We start from the raw sequence: 20,345 nt of genomic DNA, 5'->3' as shown, positions 1-20,345 counted from the left end.
GACAGACAGCCATCTTCATCATGCAAACAGCCCCAAATGTTTCTAAATGTGGGAAGGATATCATCCAATCAGAATGCCCGATTCCAGCAGAGGAGGGGTTTGCAGATACCCTTGGTAACACAGATCCCAACGCCAATTGCGGGGCGGAGCCTAACTTCAACCTCAACCTCAATCTGACTTCACCAAGCAACCCCCGCCCGGCCACGGAGACCTCAAAGCTGCATGGAGGGAACAAAAAGGGCGATGGGAATAAAGGAGGTGGAAAACCTGGAGCAAAAGGAGCAGCCATGACGGAAACGGGCAAATCAGCAAGTACCCTGACAACCGCTGCCACGTCACCTGGGGAGAGAGATGATCCATCACAGCAAAAAAGCAAAATTCCAGCTTTCTATCGTTCACAAACCGCCGAGGTGTCAGGGAACAGCAGGAGCGATCAAAGGCTCAAATCACCAAAACCAAAACATACCCCAACGCTCAGCCCAAAGACGCAGCCACACACCAACACGGCGACAAGTCCAAAACCACACCACAGAGATCAAATGACAGATGCTGCTAGCCCCAGAATGACCGAAAGAGTCAAAACACAAGTGCTAGGAGTGAAATCTGCAAGCATTTCAAGCACCAGACCACATATTGGTCTGACACCTGAAATGACAACTAAGACTACGAACAAAATTACAGTGAGCCTGAAAATGCAAACAAATTGGGAAAAAGATGGCAGGAAAGAAATTAGCCCAGAGACACAGTCACCAAAAACGCTGCACCTTCCTGTAAGCCCTGAAGTCCACAATCAGCGAGAGAGAGACATTATCAGTCCCAAACTGGCCAATCGAACCCCAACAATGACAGCAAAAACCCAGAGACCAGACCCAGCAAGCAAGTCGGAAAATCAGAGGGCCGAATCAGCACGGCTTCATCCCAAGACCCTGCAACTAAGTTCATTAAGTCCCAAACCATCCACTCAGAGAAAAGTCCCAAACCATCCAGGGTCCAGGGAGAATCTTGGTAGTAAAGACTCAAGTGCTGGGTCTGGATCCAAAATTAGTCCCAAATCCAGTTCAAATTCTAAAGCCATGACGCTGACCAGGGACAGTTTGGACTCTAAAAGCGGAACCAATTCCAAAGCCAGTCCTAATTCTAAGTCAAGGATTAGTTCCAGAGATAGCCCTGATTTAAAAATTGGTACTGAAAACAAAGTAAGTTCTGGATCTAAAACAGGTCTCGATTCTGCGACATTTGTGGTTTCTAAATCTGGCATAAGGTCAAAGCATGACCCAGATCCTAACACTCGCACTCCCCCAGACAACAAAGCCAGTTTCAATCTTAAAACCAGTCCAAGCTTTAAACATGGCTCTGAGTTGAATGTCATCTCCAGTTCCGATGCCCTTGGTCCGGTGTGGTCAGCTTCAAAACCTACTCTGATGGCCTCTGGCTCTAAGGTGGACCTTGTCAGATCTGTTTCCCCATCATCCTCTAGAAGTGGTCTGCCTCGGTCCAAAGACAACAACCTCAAGGCTCCAGGGTCTGGCACTAAGCCCAGTTCGGATCCTAATGCTGGATCAGAGTCTTCGAAGCCTGGACCGGTTCAATCTAGTTCAAAGTCAGCTCTGACAGATTTGTCTTCCTCCTTGACACCCTCCTCGCCTAGACCTGGCTCAGCAAGTAATTTCTCTTTTCAAAAACTAATTTATTTCTGTGCCTTGAATGTAATCACCAATGCAAAAGACTCCAAAACCAGTTATTTATTATTTTATTTTTAGAGGGTAACAGAAAATAAATGTTGTATAAGCAGAATAGACTGTGCTCTTTGCTTGCCAGTCACATGTTTTCTAACATTTGTTTCTTGCTTCCAGGTCCTGGTGTGATCTCAGGCCCGCTGGCCACCTCCAGCCCCAAAACTAGAACCACTGTTGCCCTGACAACAAAGGGAGGATCCACATCAGAGCCTGCAGCATCTATTGCCGTGGAAACAAATCCCAGCAGGACATCCCATAATACCAGTCTGACTCGAGGTCTTACCTTTGACTCTGTCACCAAGACACCAGTGAAAATGGGTGCTGCTGTCGAGGGAGAACATTTGAAACCGGCAGAGACCCAAGTGGCAGCTGTAGGAGGACCGGTGGCATCCCAGGGGGGTGTGCGAGGGGTAGGTGTGACTGACAGTGCAGGGTGGTCGCCAGGAGATACCAGAAGGATATCAGGCACCCCATCGAGCCAACCGGGTCACCTGGGAGACACAAATGCCATCACTGCTGGTAGCAACATCCCATCGTCAGGGGCAACGGCGGTAGAGAGCCAGAAAGAAGAGAAGAAGAAGGAAAGGGGGAGACAGAAAGATGATTTGGGGGGTTCTTGCTCACCCCTCTCTTCTTCTGCTCCCAGCTCCAAGACGGTCAGAGAGACAGCGACCATGACCGACCCCAGTGAGAGGCTCTGTCTGCGGGGAGGGGAGTGGAGAGAGGTGGGCGTCCAGGCGGAGGTGGAGGTAGTTGAACGCTCAGCTTCCACCAGCCCCAGCCTCCAAAGGGAAGCTCCCTCCTCCTCCCTGATTTGCTCCCCCAGCTGTCACTCAGGTAGTTTGACCTCACCAACAGTCCCGTCACTGTGCTGCATCCCTGCTGGACAGCCCCCCCTCAAGCATGTCTGCAAGATTGACATCGAGCTGCGCAGCCAATCCGTGCTTCCCTCAGCTGTGACTGACAAAGCTAGTTCCCTCCCCACCTGTCTGCGTACCTACAGCTTCCAGCAGAGCCCCAACCTCCTGTCAGAGCTACGACTCGGGCAAGACAGAGATGTTAGCGCTGAGAGCATCTGGGAGGACGAGGAGGAAGATGAGGAGAAAGAGCAAAAAGAGGAGGAAGAGGACGGGGATGTAGAGGAAAGGGAAGAGACAGTAAAGCCACAGGAGGTGCTGTGGGACGAGCAGGGGATGACGTGGGAGGTGTACGGTGCCTCGGTGGACCTGGAGTCACTGGGCACGGCGATCCAGTCCCACCTGGAGTCCAAGATCCGCGAGCAGGAGAAACACATCAGGACTCTGAGGAAGTCCATCTGCTCTGACAGCAGCGTCAGAGGATATAAGATGAAAAAAGGGAAGAAGGGCAGCGGAGGGATCCTGGGATGTTGTAGGAAGACGCCAGCTGTGGCAGACTGAGTCCAGAACGTGGTTTTAAACTGATTTTAAAATACACTGTATGCACACAAGACACACCTGTTTACACCTGTTTACAGCACTGACCCTCTCTTTTTCCTCTGGGTAGTTAGAAATCAGTTCATCACACCTTATATCTGACAGGTCTGCAGTACTGTGTTGGCCTAAATATAGGATAACATTTCAGAAAAAAAAAAACGGTTGTATTGTATCAGGGCCAGTGTGGTATCTCACCAAAACTGTATTATGTGAAATAAAATCACAATAGAAACTGTTCACACAGAAGTTTGAGGATAACCAGCTTGATGGAGGAAAAAGATTCATATACAGTGTAAGTTTCATGGCATCTGTTGTTTTATTTAGTTTGTTTTTCAAATTTCAGGATCAAATGTGGTAGAAGAGCATTTAGTCTGTATGAGCAGAAAGCGTTAAAATCACCGAGCAGGTGTAACGAGGTTTCATGGGACAACAGCATGAGACACACAGTGTTAGGGACTGACACAGCGGAGGGAAGCTGCTAACACGCTTCTGTCCATTAAAACCACTAATGATTGTTTCTCAGGGTGTTCACAGAATGGAAACTTGACTTATTTACTTTTTTTAAGGACTGAAGCTGCTCTTTATTCATTCACTGACCATAATCAGTATTATTATAACAATCTGTTAAATGTTTTATATTAGATGCACGTCATTATATTTGGATAACACTTTGTATTCTGAGCCATAAGCACTGTCATGTTCCACTGCTGCTTCCACTCAAGTTACCGTTGCTGCCAGTAGCACTGCAGCTGATGCAGCCTTCATTACTACCAGTGATGTACCAGTGCCACTAACTACTGCTTCTACTGCTGCTGGTTTTTACAACCTCACAGCAGAATCCAGCCTGTGACTGACTCAGTGCTGGTTCAGCAGTGTGAGCGTCGGTGATACTTCCTCCAGTCACAGGAACAGCAGCGTCTCAGGTCGAGTTTTAAACAGCGGCGGTTGTTGAAGTGGAGCAGAGAGGACAGCAGCTCTCTGCTCCTCACTGCTGGTAAATATTTCATCCACTTCCTTTTTTTATGAAATGCAGCACAAAGCACTCAAGCGCTCGGGAAAGCAGAAAACTGTGAGTGAGCGAGAGTCAAACTGTTTTCTGCAAATACCTCAGATGGAAAGCATGTCACTTTACTTCCTCTGTTCTCCCTCTTTCTTTTCCTTCCTCTCCCTTCCATCATTTTTCCAACCCAGTGTCGATGAAACCACAGCAGCTTCTGTTTGACAGAAGCCTCCACAGAACGACCGGAGGCCTTGTCCCGAACAGAGGAGGGCGGCGTTTCATCTGAACTGGGTTGGAAAAACCACACAAGCTTCCAGGTCAGTGGACATTTTTCTGCTTTAGTAAATTTTGTTTTGCTTGATGACCTGGTAACAAATACTAAATTGTGTTTGGGCGTCAACAACAAATTCAATTTTAAGTCGTCTTTACATATAATGAACTGTTTCCTTTGTCATCTCTCACTTTGCTTGTCTTCTCCTCTGTTTTACCCTCTCACTCTCTCTCTTCATCTGTGGCCTCTTCATCCATCTCCACTCTCTTTCATAACTCCTCCTCCTGTCGTGGAGTCCTGTTGTTGATGGAGCACCGGATTACTTCTCTGAATAATTCAGAAACATTAAAGTAATGTTCATGTTAACAACAGAGTCTCTCCGCCATGTTTTATTCAGTCTGTACTTCAGATACACTGAAAACACAGACACACACACGCACACACACACACACACACACGCTGCAGTAAAGAGGCTCTGAAAACCTATGAAAGTTTTCAGAACCGGGTCTGTGGGTGCAGCGTCTGGAGGCTGACCTCCCTCCTCTGACCCATGGGCAGCTAGGAGCAGCTGGATCATGGCCTCAAACAGCATCATCAGTTTATTGATAATAAAGACTGTTTATTATTTCCGCCTGCGGTTTTCCGCTGATGAGTGTTGAAGTTGAATGTGCAGTGTCGCCTGCTGGCCTGCAGAGGGAGCTCTGGGCTCGGTAAACAGCGGTGGAAAGTTACTCGAGAATTGTTTCTTGAGGACAACTTTGAGGCACGCCCTCTCCGCCGATTGGACGGCTGCGGCTCAGTTTAAATGCCCTCGAGCCGAGCCCCCGAGCTCAACAGCCACGGCGCGTGGACGACTGACGGCTCGAGGCAGCTGCTGGGATTCTGGACACCTGTTGCCAATTACCAGTAAAAGGTGATTTTTATTTATTTATTTATTTACTTACTTATTAATTATTTGCAATAACACGTGCTAATTACTTATAGTCTTGTATTTTAAATCTACATTATTCATATAGAACATCTGGCCGCAGGTTTATGCTGTAAACCACATCTGTAAACACATCAGCTGTAACACTACAAACTACACTGGTCTGACGTCAGTGTCCTGGCCAGGTGTGTTCCTGCAGCTCGTGTTTGAGGTTTCACTCCATCTCATGGTGCTTTGATGAACGAACATGTGATTCAGCAGCTTCATTTTTATTTTAAATTCTTTAAATTCAAAAAGACAGGACGATTTGTTGTTACCCTGAACCTCCACCATGGTACATCTGTGTGTTCAGTGTAACGGGTCATGTGTGTTTTAGTGTGTGAAGCAGTCACACAAACTACTCACCTTTATTTAATCTGGCAAACTGTAGAAACCTTATTTACAGTGATGGGACGGCCGAGGACAGAGACTGTGTCAGAGCAGTGGGTGAAAGGTGACAGCTTCATCTGTGAAGCTGCATCCTTCTGTTTTCGTGTCAGTACGTCACTTTAAAATGAAAAGACCTAAACTCAAAAACAGAAAAACAACAAACAACACACAGACACAGACACACACACACAGACACACACACACACACAGACACAGACACACACACACACACACACACACACACACAGACACACATACACACACACTACATATGAAAGGACAGGAGAGGGAGAATGAGCAAGATAATCCTGTTTCCTGGTTTCATTACTAACCCATGTTAAACCTACACTGAAACACAGTGCTGGACTCTAACTGAGGACATTTACTCCAGTGCTGATTATTACTGCTTTATCACTGCTACATGTAACAGCCAGACTGACTTCAGGCTCTGGGACAATGAAAATAATCGTTGGTTGCACACAGGTTAAATGCACTTTGTTCTTGCTGTTTCATTTCAGAAATCCACTGTCCAGCCTCCTGCGTGTAAAACCTCCACAGCTGTTAAAGACAGTCAGCCATGTCGTCTACAGTGCTGCTGAATCTGCTGCGTTGCGGTCGTTCCACCATCACCAGACAAACCTTCCTCACCGTACGATCCTCAGCAGACACCTGCACAGCCCCTGGGCAGGTAAGTCTGTCCATACCATACACACCTGTGTGCTGTGTCATTATGTCCTTTTATACCACGCTATCGATAAATATTGTGATAAATCGTGTCTGGATTACCGCCCTGCAGGTGGGCGGGGCTTTGCTGGGAGTGGTGGGCGTGCGACGGGCCAGCGGGTCGGTCCGTTTCGACAGCGACGGCAGCGGCCAGCCGGTCACCTGGGACTCATTCGGTATCTGGGACAACAGGATAGAGGAACCAATACTGCTGCCCTCCAGTATCAGATATGGAAAACCAATTCCACAGGTAAACAGGAGGAAGAGTGGATGGATGGATGGATGGATGAGTGCATGAAAGGGTGAATTTACATATAAAAGAAGCAGCTAATAAACTGATATGATCTGTTGAATGAAATATGACGTTGTTAAACCACGACCCCTCCAGGTCAGTCTGTCTCGGGTCGGCAGTGCGTCTGTTTTGGGTCTCAGGAAGCAGAACGAGGACCGTCTCCGCGTTGCCCGTATCCACGACAACCTGCTGTACTTCGCGGTGTTCGACGGCCACGGAGGCCCCCACGCCGCTGACTACTGCTACACCTTCATGGAGAAATTTATCAGGTTCACATTCACAAGTGTCAGTTCTTCCGGTAAATGTTTCTAACACGACACCGATGCACTTACTGAATATTTCTGTGCAGAGATGCTTTGGAGGAAGAAGATGATCTGGAGAGAGTTTTAAAGAAAGCCTTTTTAGATGCTGACAAAGCTCTGCACACACACCTGAGCTACTTCAACAACGGTGAGACCAACAACTAACTCTCATATGTCTGACTGTCGGACACTGAGTGTTCTCTCTTTATAAAGGTTGATGGGCGGTGGAGCTAAGTAAAAAAGTGTTCCTTCCTCCACAGCATCCTTCCTGACAGCCGGCACCACGGCAACGGTTGCCATGCTGCGTGACGGTGTGGAGTTGGTGGTCGGTAGCGTCGGTGACAGCCGGGCGATGCTGTCCAGGAAGGGACGAGCCACCAAACTCACCAAAGACCACACGCCTGACCGCAAGGACGAGAGACACCGGTACACACTGTCTCCCTCTCTCTCTCTGAGTCCTTTTACTGCGAACACTGTTATTGGAAACACGTCTGCTTTTGATTGGCTGTTTGGAAAAATGTAGATTTAAGGTGCGTTTGGTAGGAAAGTCTGAACATCAGGGACTCAACACGTTGGCAGCCAAACGAAGAACATAAGTTAAGCTTCGGGCAGAAACCACCACGTCAGGTCCAGAGTAACGGGGCAGCAGAGCGACAGTGGAGCAGCAGGGTTCAGGTTTCCCACCAGCAGCCGCTCAGGTCGTTGTGTATAAATAGCCTGTACAGTATGTGGCACTGCGGCCGCCAGCTAATCAGCCTGCATCTGGCAGCGAGTCAGTGCCTTGCTCAAGGACACTGGGGGTGAGGTCCGGTGGGTCCGGCCGGTGGAATGAGAGCAGAGCTGGAGGTGAACAGGTTTGGGTTTCCCTTCAGCCCGAAGCAGCTGATGTTATGTAACAGCAGAACGAGGCTATGTTTAACTCTGGACGCCACCCTAACGCATGTCAACACCTCAGTCTGTGACCCACACACAAAGTCAGACTAACACCAGACAATAACCGATCCTACGTGTGTTCGTGTTCAGGATCCAGAGGTTTGGCGGCTTCGTGACGTGGAACAGCGTGGGCCAGGCTAACGTGAACGGGCGCCTCGCCATGACTCGCAGCATCGGAGACTTCCACCTGAAAACCAGCGGCGTCATCGCTGAGCCAGACACACGACGACTGACTGTGAGTCCCAGAGCGGCTTCACCTGACCTTTGACCTTTGGTTTCGCTCTGTGCTTTGTTAGATTCGTGAATCGATCTTATGTCGCTCTGTAGTGGGCGAACTACAGGAAACTGAGAGCTGGATGGAAACAGGAAGTGCTGTTTGTCTCTGCAGGTTCAGCACGCCAGCGACTCCTTCCTCGCCCTGACCACCGATGGCATCAACTTCCTGCTGAGTGACCAGGAGATCTGCGATGTGATCAACCAGTGCCAGGACCCCACAGAGGCGGCAGACGTCATCGCTCAGCAGGTACATTCAGACTCTTCGGTCCCTGTGATTCGTACTGTCGCTGCTCGTTCTGACTAACTGAGGTGAGTTAAAGCTGAGGACGCTGTGTGTGTCTTTAAGGCGCTGCAGTACGGCTCGGAGGACAACGCCACCATCGTCATCGTCCCGCTCGGAGCCTGGGGGAAACATCAGAGCTCCACCATCGTCTACAACATGAGCAGAAACTTTGCTTCGAGTGGGAGATGGGCGTAGACGACACACACATCACAGTGCTCTGTGACTTCGCAGACGTTTCCGATCTCTTCCGAACTCCCACGGATTCATCTGACGAGGCTCCTCGCCCTCAGTAGTGCCGCCTTCGTGCTCCTGGTTTTGCTCCCAGCTGACTCGTCCTCAGTGTATATAGGCTGTATATTAATATATTGTACAGATGAGTTTGCTGCAGTGTGTGTATCTGTTATGTTTGTTAGTCCTCGTGCTTTGCATCATGTGCATTTAGACAAAACATCTTGACATCCCTCGTGTTCTCTCGGACTGACGGCAGATGTCGAGGGCTTCGCTGCCATCACGGAAATCTGACGTCCAAAATGTCCAAAATAAAACGCAGGTTTATCCAAAGGTGTAAAAGAGTTAGTGTCAGTTCACGGAGAAACATTTTTTCATCCCAGCACAGTGATGAATAAAGTTTGACACGTTACAGTTTAAACATGTTTCCTGCTGATTCCGGTGGTTTGTTGTCTGAACGTGAATGAACAGAAAACTCCTCAGACGTTTCGCTTGTCACCTCGTGTTTCGAACGAGGTTCACAGGCCTCACAGCCGCGCTGTGGAAAGTTACTGCTGCTTGATTGACGGCTCAGTTTCCTCTCAAACGTCCAATAGCATCACAGGAATTTCCCGCCCTCCCTGTGTCTGGCGAGGCGTTCGGGTGTCGGTGGGTAAATATAGAAACCATTGAGATTCCTTTAATTCCTTCACATGACCACAAGGTGACGCTGAAGGTGCAACAACAACAACACACACGCACAAATGCTAACAAAGTAAGATATGTGTCAGTGACAGAAAATACCTGCTAACGTGGTGGCACATGACACACTGACACACACACACTGGAACTTGACCCAGAAAACCTTGTGACCGACTGTGTGTGTGTGTGTGTGTGTGTTGACCTTCAGAAATGGTTGTGAAATCAGTAACTGCGAGTGTGTGTGTGTGTGTGTTTTCCAGCAAACAACACAGTTAGACTGTGCCAACTGTGTATAAAGAGAAACACGAATGCTGATTTTGTGCTGAACACAGAAAAAGAGACGTGCATCTATCATTGCTGTTTTCACTGTTCACCTGTGGGACGAGACCAAACAAAGTGCTTCACACACAGTGTACAGAGTGGAAAGTTAAAATAACATGTTTGAATGTGCAGATGGACTGAAAGAAATTCTTCAGTGATCACATGATCAATACGTACGTTCAGAGCAGGAATAACATCTGTCCCGTTTTCTCAGTGATGTCATTTCCTGCAAAAACAAACAGTAAATGATTTCAAATTTTTTTTAAAAAGTTTAATTTCATTGGTTTTAAATCTTTAATATTTCTGTTTACAATTAAACTTTAAATTAAGAGAATCTTTTATTTAAGCCCAAAATTTCCATCCTGTTGATTCACTTCATCTTACAGCGATGTGCAGTGCTGTGATTTAACCAGCAGAGGGAGCTGCAGCAGTGCACAACAGGTGACTCCTATTAGACACACATGCACAGTTGTCCTGGGGGGGTGGAGCTGGGGGGGGGGGGGGGGGGGGGGCGCTCTGCTGACGACTCTCAATCCTTAAAAAAAATAAATATATATGTGTGTGTGAGTAATTTTCAAAGGGCAAACTAGTTTAAAACACATAGAAAAGTAAGTCCTCTTCCTTTTGGTCCCACATCTTTTAAACTGATAAAGTCCAAACTTGGTCAAAAGACTGAACTGTCTCCATAAGATGGAACTTTTTTGCTCAGCACTTTGAAAAGTTGTTAAAATCAACTCCACTTTCACCACAACGGAAACGCTGCTTCCACTCTGATGCATCAGTGACACTATAAAACAAATAAAACCACGAGAGGAGCCATTTTGCATAACAGGTACTTTTACTTCTGTCACTACGTCAGTTGATTCTTCTGATAAAGTTTTTTTTTAACTTTACACTGAGGAACTGAAGCAAAGACTGAAATCCGACTTTCAGCGTCGGGGGAGAGAGAGAGTGAGTCACACACTGTCAGCTGCCCTTCTGCCCACTTCTCTTATCAAGCCTTCAGTCATAAAACTGGGCTTATAACACACACTGTCCACAAGCTGCTGTGTCTCACACACACACTGGACTCTGCAGTGTGTCCACACACTCTCCTGGTCAGTGTCCTGTGGTCTGGATGTCAGCAGCTGTTTTCACTGGGACTTTCTGTCTGCAGCAGGTAAGTGATGAACTCTGGTTTTTATCTTTAATGTGTGAGAGCAGTTTTATGACCCGTGCATTTTCACAAAGATAAACCTGAAGTGTGAACAGCCGTGGGTGAGATTTCATTCTCTCAGCGAGCAGGTCACAGACAGTAAACCACCCCACTGAGGCTGGAGCTGAGCCTTTAAACAGAAATATACGACGTCTGCTCCTACAGCACGTCTGAGTTTTAGACCTTTTGTCTGACTGATCTTTACAGTTTCATTCAGTCTTTACAGTGAAGTAATAAAATAACTTCCATGTTTGTAAGCAGACTCATGATTTTACTCACGGCTCATTTGGAATGACTCCATCGCCGTTTCCATGAGTAACCACGATGCAACACCAGTGTCCAGTCGTCTCTGAGTGTTTTCACAGTCCTGCAGACCTGCAGAGTGTTTCCATGTTTAGAGGATTTGTTGTGAAGGCCACAGAAACACTGGCTGGACGCTGCTGTGCTGCAGAGAATATTGATTAAAACCTTCTAAACATTTACTTTCACTTCACTGCGAATCACATCTGACCTATTAAAAGGAAAATATGTTCATTGATAATAAAATATAGCTTCAGGTTTCTGTGTGAAGTGTTAGTGACAGAAAATGTTTCCTCAGCGTTTTGTGTTCAGGAGCAGCGAGGCAGAGGATTAGAGCCGAGCGACGATGGATTCCAACGGAGCCTCAAAACACCAGGTACCTTCCCACCGTCCCTCCTTTCCCCATGTTTTTCTCAAACATTTTGGAAATGTGTCGTTCATTCCTGGTGAATTCATTGTTGTTCAGTCTGCAGGTTCAGGCCAACGGCGGCAAGGCGCCACCGTCAGCTTCCACAATATTCACTACAAGGTGACACAGGGAGGAAGCTGTCTTTGCCGGAAGAAGGCGACCACCAAAGACATCCTGATCGACCTCAAGTGAGTACACTGCTGTGTCTAAAGCTGTGGCTCAGGGGATCAGAAACGGTCACCGAGCTTCTTTTTACATGTACAAAGTAAAAGTGCAGTGTGTGGAGGGCAGACAAACCAGAACACAGGCGTCACATCTCCACATTTAAAATCCTCAAAGTTAAACTCAATGCAAGAAATCTTCTCAGACTTTGTCGCGCAATCAAACTGAGCTTTTGGCGATTACACTGATGTGTGAGGCCGACGCCTCCGAATCCAGAAACCTCCTCTCTACGCCCCAAAACACAGACACACAAAATCCTGTTTGAGCCTTCAGGAGCCCGAACGTTTGAGCTCGGATTCTGGTGAACTGAGGCGACACGGTCCACGTGCAGGTATCGTGTTTGTCTACGTGCCGACAGGAGTCCACCTGGGAGGTCAACGTGACACGATCAAGGCACGCTTGGATCAAACACACATACACACACACATGTTTGGAGGCAAAGGAAGGAAGTTTGCTTTGTCAGGAGACTCAGGTTCCCACTTTCCTTCTGTAACACACACATTCGCTCAGAAAAAACAATGAGTCTCAGCTTAAAGCAACAAACAGACACAGCGGCAGGATACTGAAACGAGACTCAGTGAGAAAGTTCAAGGTGTTAAATTCACAGAAATCCGTCGGCTCTCAGATTCTCGTAACCTGAAGAAATCTGGTTTAACTTTGGATTTTTGCCACTGTGGTGCAAAGGGTCTAAGCTGTCGCTCCAGTTTTGTGCCGTGGAGCTGCGTCGCTCTGGAGATGGCAGCTTCGGACGATCAGTCCACCACTTTGGTCCAACAGCTGCTGGACGGTCCCCAGACAAATCCCACTGACTTTCATGAACCTCTAACTTTTCCTCTAGCGCCACCATCAGGTTTTCTTTGTGGTTTTAAGTGAAATATCCCAATGGCTATAGGATGTAATGCTGTGAAATCTGGCACAGACATTGACAATCCCCTGAGGATGAACTGCAGCGATTTCACCATCGTCAGGTCAGGCTTTCAACTTGTCCAGTGCTTTGGTTTACGGCCAAATTCCTGGAAAACCAAAGACCTTCAGATCTGGTTCTGCAAACGTTAACAAGCTAAAACGTTTGAAGAGAATTAAAAGTCTCTGAATGAGACTTGTTCAACTTATATAACACAGCAAATACACAAATGCTGCGTAAACCCAGACCCTAACTTCTATTAGAACACACAGAGGTGCCATGTTGTTCACTCTGTGGCTGAAACTCGAACAGCTGACTACAAACGATCAAAGGCTTTGATCACACTCTGTTATGAAAATGACCAAAGTCCTTCATTATGCATATATGTTACGAAAAACGTAATTGGTCAAAGTGCAGTGTGCGTGTTTGTGTGCGTACAGTTTACACTGGATGGTATTTCAGGTATTTTATTGTTCATGGTGTGTAATCATTGACCAGAGGACAAAGTTAAAGGTAGTTTGAGTCTGAGCAGCTCGTTCAGACGGTTGTTGTTCCGTTAACCTGCTCACATGAGAGCGAGGTCTGCAGACCGTTCACGGTTTTAACACATATTTACTTTACTAAACGATTTTATCATCAGTTTTAGTTCAGAGAAGCTAACCACTGCAGCTTTTAGCATTCTGTCATCTGTTCATGGAGACAGAGGGAAGATAAAGGCCTGGGTTTCATGTGTAGGTTAGATAAGAGTGGTGAAGGGGTTAAAGAGAGCGAAGAGCGAAGAGTGCAGCACATTTACACAGTAAATACGAAGAAAGAAAAGATAAGAGAAAAGGGAGAGAACAGAGGTTACAACAAGCACATTGCTTAGAGTAAAAAGTGAAGGAAGAAAAAAGAAAAAGACCCAAAAAATAAGGAACAGATTCCATCATAAAGAAGGAAAAACAAAGCTGCAGCATCATAGTTTCAATGATTACAAAAAAAAAACCAACCTGCTGTGTCATGTTACGAAATCTCCTGACTAATGACCTGACAGGAGGAAGTCGTCGCCAGAATCAGCAAATACACAAAAGGTTTCTCAGCTGTTTGGGAATCGCTGTCACTCCCCGTCTGAAATCTAACACTCAACAACAAACAAACAAACAAACACTCCCCGAGAAACTTCAACTAACAAACAAAACATCATACACACAGTTTATTTCCCCCACAGTGTTTTATATATGAAGAAAACTGAAATAAATATATGAAGTGGACAGAAAGACAGAAAGAAGCATCGTCTACGAGGCAGAATAAAACTGCAGAGTCATGGTTGCAGTGTTGAAATCAGCTGAATAATGAGCTGATCGTGGGACAGCAGGGTGTCTTCCCTCAGTGTTTGTCAGAATCAGCAAAAAAAAAAGACCCAAAAAAATGAATCAAACTTTTGCGAAACAGCTTCAAACCCAAACTGCCAATTCCTTCTCATAAACCTCTCAGTTCCTGAAAATACGACAACACACCGCGTGTGATCGCAGAGTTCACCCACAGTCACCTCCCAGAAACAGAACTGAAACCGCTGCATCATTTTAAAACAGTCCAACAGAGATGATCAGAGAAGGACTGCCCTCGTGCAGAGACGGTTACTCATGGGAATCTGTAGGCGGTTAGCTTAGCTTAGCACAAAGACTGGAAACAGAGGGGAACTGTTAGCCTGGCTCTGTCCAAGGTTAAAAAAAGTCTCATCAAATAACACTTTATGTTTTGTTTGTTATTTACAACAAAAACAATGTAAAAAAACAACAAGTTGTGGTGTTCACCTTTGGGTTATGCTAAGCTAAGCTAACGGGTTTACCGTACAGACAGAGTGTCATCAGAGTCTCAGTGAGAAAGTGTTTACTGTAAACATGTAAACACTAAGGAACTAAGGACATGACACACATGCACATTACAGTTTTTGCTATGGCTCCTTATAATATATATATTACATATGTGCACAGTGGAAGAACTGGTTTATTCTCCTTTCAGCACTGAATTCAAAGACTCTGTCCTGTTAGCACGTGTTGTATAAATGATATAATAACAAAAATATAATTTATATGAACATTGTATGGTTTCTTGTTTCTCTCTCTTTCAGTGGGATCATGAAGCCAGGGCTCAACGCCATCATGGGAGCGACAGGAAGCGGCAAATCATCGTGAGTGTTTCAGATCTGACTGAAAAAGTCAGCTGTTCAAACACTCGTCAGGTTTCCATCCGAATTTTAACACAAGCTCCAGAGAATCTGCAGAAGAAAAAGCGAATAAAGGAAACCGTTGATGGTGTTTTTCGTTCAGGTTCCTGGATGTTCTGGCAGCCAGGAAGGATCCCGCCGGTCTCACAGGAGAAGTCCTGATCGACGGAGCTCCGCAGCCTCCAAACTTTAAGTGTCTGTCTGGATACGTGGTGCAGGTGGGTGAGACAGGCAGGAAGCCTGACCCACAGCAGCCAGCTTTGATTCAGGAGGGTTTCCTGGCCAAGGCAGGAAGAGCCTGCACACAACAATAGGTCCTGTTTTTTAGGTTCAAGTTCAAGTCTGTTTCAGTCACACACATCAAATTATTTTCAAAAACCCGAGGTCAGAACTCTCACCAATGAGAAAATCAAATATGGAAAGAAATGCTTGAAATAAAAGCGTGTCCATCAGTCAGACCTCAGTACTTTCCATCTGTTGGTTTGTTGTCCACAGGACGACGTGGTGATGGGAACTCTGACGGTCAGAGAAAACTTCAGCTTCTCTGCGGCGCTGCGTCTCCCATCAACCATCTCTCAGGAGGAGAAGGAGCAGAAGGTCAACAGGCTGATCCAGGAGCTGGGGCTGAGCCGAGTGGCCGACTCCAGGGTGAGGAGGAAAGGGAGGGAGAGAGAGAGTAAGAGGAAAGAAAGAGAGAAAGAACAATAAAAAAAAGAAATAAAGAGAGAGAGGGAGGGACGAAATCGAGGAAGAGGCAGGAAAGGAAAGGAAAAAGGAAAAATGTAAAAAATAAAGGAATAAAGACGAAAGGGTGGAAACACTGAATGAAGGAAATGAAGAAAAAGGGCAGAAGACAGAAGATTCAGGGGAAGAAAGAAAAGACATGTAGACATGATCATTTTAGACTTAGACTTAGACTTAGACAGACTTTATTGTCATTCAGGTATACAATGTATACAGAACGAAATTTCGTTGCATTTTACTCTTTACATGTCTCAGAGGTTCAAACCTGTGTGCGTGTTCAGGTGGGCACTCAGCTGATTCGTGGGATCTCCGGCGGCGAGAGGAAGAGGACGAACATCGGCATGGAGCTGATCATCGACCCGCCCGTCCTCTTCCTGGACGAACCCACCACAGGCCTCGACGCCAGCACCGCTAACTCTGTGCTGCTGCTGCTCAAGAGGTGCAAACACACACACACAGACACACACAAACACACACTACACACACAGACACACAGACACACACTACACACACACACACACCACACAGACACACACAGATGCACAGAGGTCTAAGGTTTGGTTTGGTTCAGGGAACAGTCCAAACTGTTTGGCTCAGAATATTTACAGCCTTTCTCTTCCTGTTTCTTCAGGATGGCGAACAATGGTCGCACCATCATCCTGTCCATCCACCAGCCTCGATACTCCATCTACCGTCTGTTCGACAGCCTCACCCTGCTGGTCACCGGCAAACAGGTCGCTCCTAAGTACATTACATTCTCTTTGTCATTATTTTATGTTGACTTCATTAATGCATCCACATTAACTCGTTTTCACAATATCTAACGTCAGGTTTACCACGGGCCCGCACAGAGCGCGCTGGAGTATTTCTCAGACATCGGTAGGAACACGTGGTTTTAACTTTAATCCACCATGACAGGACGCCATGTAAAGGCAATGTCAACTAATCTTTTTGGAACTTCATTTCCCAGGATACACCTGTGAGCCCCACAACAACCCTGCTGACTTCTTCCTGGACGTCATCAACGGAGACTCGACCGCAGTCGTCTACAGCAACGCGGACAGAGAAGGTTTGTCCCCTGGGTTTGTTCCTGTGACGACCAAAAGAAGAAGAAGATTTCAAATCACTCCATCAAAGCTCTGTATTCAGAGTCGCCACGGGTACAACGTTTCTCAATTTTCTTTCTTTGTCCAGATCCAGATCCAGACTCAGTGTCACTGTCCAGACGGGGGATCGAGGACAAACTGGTGGAGGAGTATAGAAACTGTCACTACTACAAACAGACCAAAGCAGAGCTGGGTGGGTACAGAGAGGACACAGGGGTGAACTCATTTAGCATCTGTTTATCAGAATAAAAGTTACAGAGAAACTACATTTAGATTTAAAGTGAAGTGGATTTTATTATTAATGTGGAGTGAAAACTGACTGGGAGAAATGTTAGAGTGGAAAAAAACTTTACTGGTTTTACTGAAAGACCCAGTTTTCCCTGCAGAGTTTGGTCCGTGTTCGGTTTGCAGTGAATCTCCGTCTGTGTTTCTCAGAGAGGATAATTCAGGGTAAGCAGACGACCACCACCACTCCCTCCAGAACCATCACCTACACCACCGGCTTCCTGACCCAGTTCAGATGGGTTCTCAAGAGAACGTTTCGCAACCTCATGCTCAACCCTCAGACCTCCATCGCTCAGGTAAGAACGCAGCACTGACCTGAGATCAGATCATTTACTGTGCTGGACTCAAACTGAACCGATGCTGGTTTCAGAGTTCAGCTGGTGTAGCTGCTGCTCGTCTTCCTCACTGCCGCTGTTTTCACTCTGCTCAGGTAGCAGTAACCTTGTTCCTCGCTCTGGTCGTTGGAGCCATTTTCTTTGATGTGAAGGAGAATCAGAGTGGAATGCAGAACAGGTGCTCTACTGGGTTCTATCCTGTATTATTCAGTATACTGAAATTGTAGTGACGTACTGCATCAGATTGTGTGTCGGCTCATTGTGCACTGATCAGTTTGTTGTTGTGTTTCCAGGTTTGGAGCTCTCTTCTTCATCACAGTGAATCAGTGCTTCAGCTCCCTGTCGTCGGCCGAACTCTTCATCTCCGAGAGGAAACTCTTCATGTGGGTCTGGCACACAGACAGACAGACAGACAGACAGACAAACAAACAAACGGACAGACAGACAGACAGACAGACAGACGGACAGACAGACAGACAAACAAACAAACAAACAAACAAACGAACAGACAGACAGACACAAACAAACGGACAGACAGACAGACAGACAGACAGACAGACAGACAGACAGACAGACAAACAAACGGACAGACAGACAGACAGACAGACAGACAGACAGACAAACAAACAAACAAACAAACAAACGAACAGACAGCAAATATGATTATGACGACATATTGCAGTAAAATGAATGATTAATGATAAAACTGCCGTTTCTCTCCTTCTCTGCAGTCATGAGTACATCAGCGGTTACTACAGGCTGTCTGTCTACTTCCTGTCCAAGATCCTGTCTGACATCATCACACTGAGGACCATCCCCGCCATCGTCTTCAGCTGCGTGGCGTACTTCATGATCGGTGAACAGACACACACACAGCTGCTGAAATTAGAACACTGCTGTTATAGTTTCTGTTGTATTGATATTAATGTACATTTCATGTTTAATCATTTATTTTGTGTGTGTGTGTGTGTGTGTGTGTGTGTGTGTGTGTGTGTGCGCAGGCCTGAAGCCCACAGCTGAGGCCTTCTTCCTCTTCATGTTCACGGTCATGCTGGTGGCCTACACGGCCACCTCCATGGCTCTGGCCATCTCAGCCGACCAGACGGTGGTGGCCATTGCCAACATCTTCATGACCATCGCCTGCGTCTTCATGATGGTGACACAAACGCACATCGACACACAAGCAGTACAAACACTCGCACGCACAGTTAAACTTTACCTTTAATATTTCATGAATAAACCTCCGTCTCTCACCTTTGCTGCAGATCTTTGCAGGTCTGTTGGTGAATCTCCCCTCCATCGTCAGCTGGCTCGCTTGGTTGAAATACCTCAGTATCCCAAGATATGGCCTCAGTGTACGTACACACTTCACTTCTGTTCCTTCCACTTAAAAACACCTGAAGAAGAAGAAGAAGTTTTAGCAGAAGCATTTCCTCCTGCTCAGTTTTCCAGGTGGATGTTTCCTGTAGCGAGTAAATCTCAGCTGTGAATCGTAAACTTTTTTAGACATCAAACACCAGATGTGTCTCTGATTTCTGGACATGAAAAACATGTTAACATGTGATTGAAGTTGATGCTGATGCTAACGTACCTGTGCATCTCGTCAGGCTTTGCAGGTGAATGAGTTTTCCGGGCTGAACTTCTGTCAGGGGTTAAATGCCAGCGTCATTCCACCTGGACTCATGTAAGGAACACGCACACACACACACACACACATACACACACACACACACACACACACACACACACACACATACACTGGTTAGTTATCTGGTTAGTGAGGAACCTTTGTGCCTCGTTTCCAGTTGCACAGGGGAGGAGTTTCTGACGGAGCAGGGTGTGGATAACTCCACCTGGGGCTTCTGGCAGAACCATGTGGCCCTGAGCATCATGACCATCTGCTTCCTCACCATCACTTACCTGAAGCTGCGCTTCATCAGGAAGTTCACCTAGACTGACGACTGACGGCTGGAAACAGATGGAAGTACTGTAGTTTTTTTTTTTACAGAAATGATTTGAATTTTTTATCACATCTTGTTCAGTTTGTTCATTTTCATTTGCTTCTGACTCATGTGATAAAATCCAGTAATTTTCCAAATCTCTGATCCCAAATGTTTGTTTGTTAAATGATATTTCCTGTTTATGAAGATGTTTTAAAGAAGCTGTTAATTATTTATTCACTCCTTACTAACACTGTAGCACCGTGATGTGTTGTAACTCATAAAGAATTGTATCCTGGTTTTTGCACTTTTTGAAGTTCAGAGCAAAAGAAGTAATTTTTTTTTCACACAAGAATTTTATATTTATGATTTTTACAAAATAAAACAGTGAATTAGCATTTTAATGTTCAGTTTATTTCTCCTGCTCACGTCTGTGACACGGGATTCGAAATTCTCACATTTGCCAATATTTTAATTTAATTCATTACTTACATAGGATCAATGGGAGTAATATATAAACCTCTAATAAAGAGTTTATGACACACAGGTGGAGGCTGCTGTATAAACTGATAATGAAATACAGTAAAATGCAGCTGTAATTATATAAAATATGTCTTAAACTTTACATTAATAAAAAAACTTCCAGTGTCTTTATATCTGTTTATAACCACAGTTTAAAACAACAGGAACGAAAACAACAATCACACACACACACACACACACACACACACACACACACACACACACACACACACATATATATACACACACACACTGACTGTACAGTAGACGTGTGTATGTAAGGAGACACTTGCTTCCATAGCAACCTACAACTATAAACA

The 20,345-nt window shown here is 46.0% G+C and overlaps 3 protein-coding genes and 1 long non-coding RNA gene across 4 annotated transcripts; 3 read left to right on the top strand and 1 right to left on the bottom strand.

Annotated features, from left to right (window-relative positions):
* The first annotated feature begins 20 nt into the window (after nt 1-20).
* On the top strand, nt 21-3,154 carry gprin3a (GPRIN family member 3a). Its single transcript, XM_041031786.1, has 3 exons — nt 21-1,662; nt 1,854-2,794; nt 2,906-3,154. Exons 1-3 carry the CDS (start codon nt 21-23, stop codon nt 3,152-3,154), a joined length of 2,832 nt encoding a protein of 943 aa, XP_040887720.1.
* A 2,094-nt stretch (nt 3,155-5,248) lies between these two features.
* ppm1ka (protein phosphatase, Mg2+/Mn2+ dependent 1Ka) lies at nt 5,249-9,276 on the top strand. The gene is made up of 9 exons (XM_041031700.1): nt 5,249-5,374; nt 6,337-6,506; nt 6,615-6,791; nt 6,930-7,102; nt 7,183-7,283; nt 7,396-7,561; nt 8,159-8,303; nt 8,457-8,591; nt 8,691-9,276. Exons 2-9 carry the CDS (start codon nt 6,396-6,398, stop codon nt 8,820-8,822), a joined length of 1,140 nt encoding a protein of 379 aa, XP_040887634.1. The 5' UTR covers nt 5,249-5,374; nt 6,337-6,395; the 3' UTR covers nt 8,823-9,276.
* Nucleotides 9,277-10,888: 1,612 nt separating this feature from the next.
* LOC121177344 (broad substrate specificity ATP-binding cassette transporter ABCG2-like) lies at nt 10,889-20,138 on the top strand. The gene is made up of 19 exons (XM_041031645.1): nt 10,889-11,016; nt 11,651-11,728; nt 11,819-11,949; nt 14,998-15,057; nt 15,197-15,311; nt 15,589-15,741; nt 16,119-16,276; nt 16,469-16,571; nt 16,668-16,716; nt 16,808-16,906; nt 17,032-17,136; nt 17,379-17,524; nt 17,659-17,741; nt 17,857-17,946; nt 18,295-18,419; nt 18,565-18,719; nt 18,829-18,918; nt 19,171-19,247; nt 19,369-20,138. Exons 2-19 carry the CDS (start codon nt 11,699-11,701, stop codon nt 19,514-19,516), a joined length of 1,917 nt encoding a protein of 638 aa, XP_040887579.1. The 5' UTR covers nt 10,889-11,016; nt 11,651-11,698; the 3' UTR covers nt 19,517-20,138.
* On the bottom strand, nt 14,264-16,244 carry LOC121177417. Its single transcript, XR_005893244.1, has 3 exons — nt 16,103-16,244; nt 15,553-15,734; nt 14,264-15,391 (listed from the first exon to the last, which is right to left on the bottom strand). It is a non-coding gene; the product is annotated as an uncharacterized LOC121177417 (long non-coding RNA).
* Nucleotides 20,139-20,345: the final 207 nt, after the last annotated feature.

The sequence above is a fragment of the Toxotes jaculatrix genome, chromosome 23 (assembly GCF_017976425.1).
Source record: "Toxotes jaculatrix isolate fToxJac2 chromosome 23, fToxJac2.pri, whole genome shotgun sequence".
NCBI classification, from domain to species: Eukaryota; Metazoa; Chordata; class Actinopteri; family Toxotidae; genus Toxotes; species Toxotes jaculatrix.
Note: the sequence above shows the minus strand (reverse complement) of the source record. Positions and strands in the feature narration are given on the sequence as shown.